A 7,712-nucleotide genomic window follows, 5' to 3' on the forward strand; every position below is an offset into this window, starting at 1 on the left:
CCGCGGGTGCCGCCCGCCAGGAAGGCCGCACCGCGCCACCGATCGAGGCCGCCGCCCCGAGATCCCTGCATTGCCCAAGGCACCGGCGATAAGATCTGAAACATATCGACCACGACCACCATAGGAGCGCCCCGAACGGCCCCCCACGCGACCACCGGGGGGATGCAGCTCCGGCCGTCGCCCCCTGAGTCCTCGCTGGCGAGCCCCGTCACCAACGTGTCGCCATCCGCCACCAAACACCACCCGTGCCAGGTCCGGCCGCTGCGGGGAGGAGAGATCCCGCCGCCACCGACGCCAACCGGGCTTTGCCCGGCGGCGCGCCCCGGCGGCGGCGGGCAGGGGAGGTGGGAGAGGGGGCCGAGGGCTTGGCGGCGCTAGGGTTCCCCCTGGTCGCCGCGCGGGGGCGACCAGGGAGAGCCTGTTTCTTACTGAATCTATAAAAAAAACATCAGATATCGATAGTATGAATTTGGTTTTACCCAGGGTAACTGATAGTCTAATACTGCCAGTAATAACAGTGAACAAAACGCCATTATTAGAATCATGTCACTATAAACTGGTGCTCCTATCTCCAAAAGCAAAAACGAACAAATGCTACTTAAACCTAGCAATTTAGTATGCTCCAAGAGATTTGTTCATCTATCATCCTATAAAGACCTTTAGTTATCACCAATAAATATCAATGCTTTATCCTCATTAAAGTATAGCTAAGGCTACCTGCTTAATCTCTTGAATTGTCCAATCATCTTGAATTGTCCAATCGTAAACATCCAGGTTTTTCTTTATCCTTTCTTGATTTGTGCTCTTTGGTAGTACACTGTGACCCATCTGAATGTTCCAGAGCAGAGCCACCTGTCCAATTGTCTTTCCGAGTTTCTCAGCTATTGAGATGATTATTGGTTCTTTGAGGACATTACCATTCATCCAAGTAGTACCAGGTGAACCTAGTGGTGAGCAAGCCTGCCAAGACATACTGGTGAGAACAGCACGACAACAACAACAACAAAAAAGTATTCCGCAAAAGCAATCCAGCTTTTTTAGTGATAAATAACACACAGGATAATCACACTAACTGTCTAATATAGAAATAGTTGAGGTAATCAGACTTACACTAAGATGAACTCCAGTTGACTGACAAAAGTTGTGGAGCTTAGTTTGCTGCCAACCAGGATGACATTCCACCTGATTAACAGCAGGAGGTACACGAGCTACAGAAAGCAAGTCACCCAACTTCTTTGATGAGAAGTTACTCACACCAATCGCGCGAACTTTGCCAGCATCATGTAACTTTTCCATTGCCCCCCAAGTAGCAGGGATGTTAGGTGTAATAAAGTTTTCAGGGATGTGGTCTGTTCCCTTCTTGACACTAAATGGGCAATGGATCTACAAACACACAGAGGATCAGAGATTTTAACCAAATCATGTGTAAATGTCATACTAAACATTTTCAACAGATAATCAGCCAACGCTAAGCTGAAGGTACCAGAACAATATATCCGACTAACCAAATCATGTGTAAATGTCATACTAAACATTTTCAACAGATTTTAACCAAATCATGTGTGAACTGCTAAAAACTTCAAATAAGCATCTATACTCGACTAGAGCTGCAGAGACAGAATTACTAAGATATCCAGAGATTGGGGGGTTTCATTAATGAAATCGGAGGGAAACCTCTTTTATTCAAAAAAAAATTCCAGAGATTTGGGGTTACCATAGCTTAGAGGTGATAAACAGTTCTTCACGCTTCACTATACCCTCTTCAAATAGTGTCTTCAGGGCCAAACCAACCAGAATAATGCAAATAATTGATATCAGGCCTCCACTACTCCTGTTGTTATGTAGCACGAATCCAAAAGATACTGCAGGCAGCGTATGTCAATTTGCCACTGATATTGCAAAATAGTCCTGAATTAGTCTCGCATAGTTAAATGTTGGAAAGGGACGGACTGAAGAAATTCCCAGTAGGACAGGAGAAATGTCGAGAATTGCACTGCTTATATCACTATGCTTTTCTGTTTGCGTTTGCAAGGGCAGCAGATCAGGCGCACATTAAAAAACATACAAGACTGACCAATGTTAGAATATGTATAGGATAGAGATAGTTTCATTCAAATTGTAATCTGTCCCTATCTCCTTTTCTCCCTTCTCTCGTTATCTCATGTACCGAACTCTCCCTGAGATCGATCCTTCTCTGATCTCTTCTTGTACTCCAAGGCATTGCCAATATATATACATGCGGCCCGAGACGAAAGGGTTCAACGCTTCCAACCAAACTTACAACCAAAAGCTTACTTTTTGAGATGGACTGAACAAAAGAATCTTTACAGACAGCTGGTTGATTTGACAGTAGTTTTACTTCCTTCTCATTGCGGTATTCGCTGGCGCAATCGATGTGTCAGTAACCCGCCTGCACCATCCGGAAGCAACTACGAAACGAAATATTCACGATCTCATCAAAATAAAAACAAGGAAACAGGACAGTATGAAGGGATAGATAGAGGGTAAAAACATGCCATCAAGATGGTGAAGCGAGTGGTGAGAAAAAGAAATAGCTGGGGGTGCCGACGACGCCGGGGTCGGCCTGCCAGGTGCCGAGCCCCACCGAGGGCATCCGGTCTCCGGTGTTGAGCAGGAAGTGCTTCGCCATAGCCTCTCTTTTTCTCTCCCGCACGGCACCATAAGGGGATTGTGGAAGCAGCGGAGGTTGATATGCTAGGAGAGGTGATTGTACGTATGATATAAGGAATTATCCGGCTTTTTGTAACTTATTGTAAGACCCGTCTTGCAATAAGTGACAAAAGCAGCAGGGCTGGGTAGGAAAGGGGGTGATTGGGGGAAGTAGCTTGCAGACAAGTCTTGATTTTCATGGTAGCTCAGTAACAATAGTTTAACCTCCAAGGAGAACGATGTCCTACCGAAGGAGCACGTTGATCACATACAAATTTTGTGACGTGGTGTTGTGAGGAAATACCTCCTCCTTGTCTCTTCCCTTTCCTGTTTAGTTGAGACGTCTCTCTCACTTGATAGAAATTTGTCTCTAGTCTATAAACTATCTCATCTGCCATCCAAACTAGATTGTCAGTAGGACTTATATAATACTAGTACCTTTGTGGTGGAACACTGTATTCATCGACCAAACATACCCTACTTGCTTCGATCATTTTTTCCCAAATATTTTCTAGGGCTAGCTAGCTAAAGGCTGCCTGCGGCGACACACATCATGACGGTGATCCGGCGGCAAGGAGCGACGGGATCCCTGCGGCAAGGACCACCGCCGATCGCCCGCACCGTCCCGTCGTCGGCACCACCTTGGTGAGCCTTTTGTTCTTATCCTTTTTATTAAAAAAATAATGTTTATGTGATTTAGATAGTTATTTGTATAATTTTCTTACCCGTACGTTGTTTGTTATACATAGTGGCATGGTTTTGATATCCGTCCCCCATCCGATTTATGATTCGGGTATATTCTTTTTTATAAGTATTTGTTGCATTTCGTGTTTATGATAAATTATGCCCATCAAGTTGACATAGATATTTCAACCGACTCTCTTGTCGAGAGGTTAAATTTAGTTGAAAAATAAAATAATTACTTGAAGAAAAAATAGAAAAGAATTGAGAAGGAGAAGATGGAATTGGAGTTGCATGTTGCCGATGTCGTCGATAATCCCAAGATCAAGATGGATGCACAATGCACTTGAAGATTAGAAAGATTAGAAAATATGCCATTGATAGTGAGGCTTTGTATCATTATGTTGTTGGATCAATTGTTATCTTAGTTGCGATCTTGATCGCATTTGTTGTTGCATTTAAATGTTTTAGCTACAGAGTTTGTATTTTGTTTTATGAAAATAAACGTGTATGAACTTTATGTATGAACTTGTATTAAATTTGGCCTTTTCGGTGTTTTGTAATGAATATGAGACAACAATGGATGTATGATGACCGATGCTTTCTCCAGCTCATTAATGGCCTGCATGCTTTTCTGATTGCGGCTGAGACAAAAAAGCAGATAGATGGTTTTATGTGTTGTCCATGTGCTGACTGTAAGAATGATCGAAATTATTCTTACTCAAGAACCATTCATATCCACCTGTTTGAGTCCGGTTTCATGTCCGGCTATAACTGTTGGACCAAGCACGGAGGAAGAGGGGTCCTAATGAAAGAGAATGAAGAAGAAGAGGATGACGACAGCTATCCTGGTCATGGGTTCCCTGAATACGATGATACAATAATGGGAAAGAAGCTGAACCGGCAATGCGGAAAGAAGCTGAAGAAGAGGCATTAGATGAACCCGTTGATGATCTTGCTCGGGCCATTGCCGATGCAAAGAGAAACTGCACAAGTGAAAATGAGAGGCTAAAGCTGCAGCGCATGTTAGAGGATCACAAGAAATTGTTGTACCCAAATTGTGAAGCTGACAAGAAATAGTTGGGCACCAGACTGGATTGCTGCAATGAAAGGCAGAGAATAGTGTATCCGACAAGGGATTTGAAAAATTGCTAATAATGTTAAAGAAGATGCTTCCAAAGGACAACGAATTGCCCGACAATACGTACGAAGCAAAGAAGATTGTCTGCCCTGTAGGATTAGAGGTGAAGAAGATACATGCATGCCTTAATGACTGCATCCTCTACCGCGTTGAGTACGGGAATTTTAATGCATGCCTGATATGCGGTGCAATGCGCTATAAGATCAGCCGCGATGACTCTGATAATGTTGAGGATGAGCGCCCCAAGAAGAAGATTCTTGCCAAAATGATGTGGTATGCTCCTAAAATATGACGGTTGTCTCAAAAATGTGATGTGATGTACATCTGGATGAGTGAATTCCATTGCGCTCGCTCGTATGCTTATGCTTATTACAAATTTCAGGTAGGCATTTGATTTGTATGTATCTTTGTGTTGATCTTGTTCTCTATTATATACATCCTTCGTCCCAAAATAAATGTTTCACTTTTTGTACAACACTGTACTAAAGTTAATACAAGAGATTTTTTACGGTACATCATATTATCAAATATAATGGGTAGTATTAAATTGATTCAATGGTTGAAAATGATCTGTCTACATCATACTATCAAATATAATGGATATTATTAAATTGATCCAATGGTTGAAAATGATATGGCAGAATTTTGTTCCAAGGACATATTAGTAATTTCTTGTTAGGGAGAGATATGTCCCTCTTTCTAGAGGATTATTAATCGTAATGATTAGCCTGATTATTTAGAATTCTCATTATTTACAATATAATCACACAGTCGATGCCACAAACGGGCCTCCATCACCAACATCCGCCATCCTGACGTTGCCGGCAATAACCATAGTCGGCACAGCCTGTAGGCCTCCACTCACAAAACCTCTGCCTGTAGATGCCCCCTGCAGGCGGCTGCCCCCAGGACTTCCGTCAACCCGACGTCGCCTGCCCACCTCCCGGCACGCCACAAAAGCCAGAGCATGCAAGCCGCCGCCGCCAGCAGGACCTCCGCCATCCCGAAGTCTGATTATCCCTCCTCCCGGCTTGCGCAAGGCCTTGCATCCACGCCCATGTGTCGACCCTACAACCTGCGACGCCCTCATCTCCAAGGCCTTGTGCATGAGCAAGGCGCTGAAGGCTCATGCATGTAAGGATTGATTGGCGTACTACAGATAGACTTGCATCAGGATGGCCATGCAGGTTTTGTATGCGCTAAAGAGATGAAAATAAGTGGGGTCCCTGTGAAACGGGGCAGGGACGCGCATGGCGCTATCTGGCAACTCGCCGTCCGTTGTCGACGGAGGTTGCTTGGGCGCGACAATGCAGATAGCTGCCGATGGCCGGCTAGGGCAAGACGCAGGCGACTGCGAAGGACGGGCTGAGGGAGAAGGAAGGTCGGGCAGGGGCGACGGCCCTCGGCAGGCTGGCGATTACCGTCCGCCGGCTGCAAACTCAACAAACGCGCTATCACCGCAGATGGCGACGGTCTGGGATGGCCGAACTGATCGCTCGCGACTTACTGAAATTCTATATCTACCCTCCACTTGTTTTTGCACGAAACTGTCTTTGTGATTGATTAACAGTGAGCTGCCTAAAATACCCCTCACAACTCAATATACTCCCTCCATTTTTATATACAAGGCCACAAATTCAGATTACATGTATCAATATAAAAATTAATGTCTGCTTTGCAAGTCAGATTTTCTTTTCGTTTACTGGGATGATTAATACGCCACATGCATGCAAGAAAACTGAATGGAGAAAGCAGTTGATTGTCATTATGACTACATGCACGTACATATTAAACATGTTGCTATTATGAGAAAATATCATTAATTTTGTCTCGATTACTGCTGGTGGCCTTGTATAGATGTAAAATGTATATTTTATAGTGGCCTTGTATAAGTAAATGGAGGGAGTACTACTAAAAATCATGTGTAGTATTTATTGCCTCATCTGGGTTGTTGAACCAGAAAAATAAACGGCCCAAATTCCTTTGATGTATCGTAGACACTTATTTCGGGATGGAGGGAGTACTCTCTTGCGAGGGAAACATGTTACCTCATTGGAACTCTTGCTTTATCCATCACAACAAGCCTACTCCAGGAATCATCATTCGAAAACCAGACAGGAGGAATCCGATCCATCTTTACCAAAAGAAAGGAAAACCAAAGTGTAAAGGCACCATGCCTGGATGCATATGCTGCAGGAAGAAGCAAAGAAGCTTCTTTCGCCCCTGCCCTCCATTTACCTTTGCTTCTGCGGATAGAAGTGGAACCAATAGCTAGCAACAACGGGAAGCAAAGAATCTCAGTCCCAGCCCTCTTCGCCATCTTCTGGTTGGTCGGAGCATGATGCAACCCACAGACGTCCATTCCTCTTCCCTGCTGGTAACTCCTTTATCTCTTTTGTGCTCCGGCAATGGAAAATTGATCCTAATTTAGGGAGGCATTCCCTTTGCTAAATAGATAGTAGTAGGTTCTTAAATTCTTTGTTTGCCCTGCAGATTGTGTATGCTTAATCGCTCTGGGAGGGAGTTTTTCCTTGAGACCGAGGGCGTCTTGATAGCCATCCAGGTTGCTGCCGCCACAAAGGTTTGCTTCCCTCTCTTCTCATGTTATTTGTTTCCCAGCTCTGAGATCTGCTATAGCTCTAACACTAACACCTAGCGTTAACAACAGTGTTGCCTGTATCTGTCCGTCCTAATGGAGGCCACGGCTCTCAGCATTGGAAAGTCCGTGCTGGATGGAGCGCTTGGTTACGCCAAATCCGCTCTGGCGGAGGAGGTGGCTCTGCAACTTGGAGTCCGGCGTGACCAGGTCTTCATCACCAATGAGCTCGAGATGATGCAGGCTTTCCTCATGACTGCCCATGACGAGAGATATGATGACGACAGGGTTGTCAAAGTGTGGGTGAAACAAGTCCGCGATGTGGCCTATGATGTCGAGGACACCCTTCAAGAATTTGCTGTTCGCCTTGAGAAGCAGTCCTGGTGGCGTATCCGTCGCACACTGCTGGATCGGCGCCGCGTGGCCAAGCAGATGAAGGAGCTCAGAGCCAATGTTGAGGATGTTAGCCAGAGGAACATGCGCTACCACCTCGTCAGATCCAAGCCAGTGTTAACAGCTGCTGAGCAATCTGCCATCGCTTCTGCAACATTGTTTGGCATCGATGGAGCGAGGAATGCCACCAAATACAAGAAATCAAACGTGGATCTTGCCCAGCTGCTCATG

General features: G+C 45.0%; 2 protein-coding genes across 2 annotated transcripts; one reads left to right on the forward strand and one right to left on the reverse strand.

Annotated features, from left to right (window-relative positions):
• Positions 1 to 696: 696 nt before the first annotated feature.
• Positions 697 to 5,600, reverse strand: LOC119344880 (NADPH-dependent aldo-keto reductase, chloroplastic-like). Its single transcript, XM_037615175.1, has 3 exons — positions 5,295 to 5,600; positions 1,111 to 1,383; positions 697 to 960 (listed from the first exon to the last, which is right to left on the reverse strand). The coding sequence occupies exons 1-3, from the start codon at positions 5,598 to 5,600 to the stop codon at positions 697 to 699; spliced, it is 843 nt and encodes a 280-aa protein (XP_037471072.1).
• A 1,384-nt stretch (positions 5,601 to 6,984) lies between these two features.
• On the forward strand, positions 6,985 to 7,705 carry LOC119344881 (disease resistance protein PIK6-NP-like; the record flags this gene model as incomplete). Its single annotated transcript, XM_037615176.1, has 2 exons — positions 6,985 to 7,073; positions 7,161 to 7,705. Coding segments are annotated over exons 1-2 (626 nt in total), but the record flags the coding sequence as incomplete, so codon positions are not given.
• Between the last annotated feature and the right edge of the window lie 7 nt (positions 7,706 to 7,712).

Source organism: Triticum dicoccoides, unplaced genomic scaffold (assembly GCF_002162155.2).
Source record: "Triticum dicoccoides isolate Atlit2015 ecotype Zavitan unplaced genomic scaffold, WEW_v2.0 scaffold190420, whole genome shotgun sequence".
NCBI lineage: Eukaryota > Viridiplantae > Streptophyta > Magnoliopsida > Poales > Poaceae > Triticum > Triticum dicoccoides.

Bases quoted from the DNA above. Each gene is read 5' to 3' on its own strand.
- LOC119344880 (XM_037615175.1), bottom strand. From the start codon at position 5,600: ATGCACAAGGCCTTGGAGATGAGGGCGTCGCAGGTTGTAGGGTCGACA. The intron at 1,384-5,294 runs GTTGGTGATGGA...GTGTGTTTGTAG, and splicing joins GCAACGTCAGGATGGCGGAT to ATCCATTGCCCATTTAGTGT. The intron at 961-1,110 runs GTAAGTCTGATT...ATGTCTTGGCAG, and splicing joins CAACTGGAGTTCATCTTAGT to GCTTGCTCACCACTAGGTTC.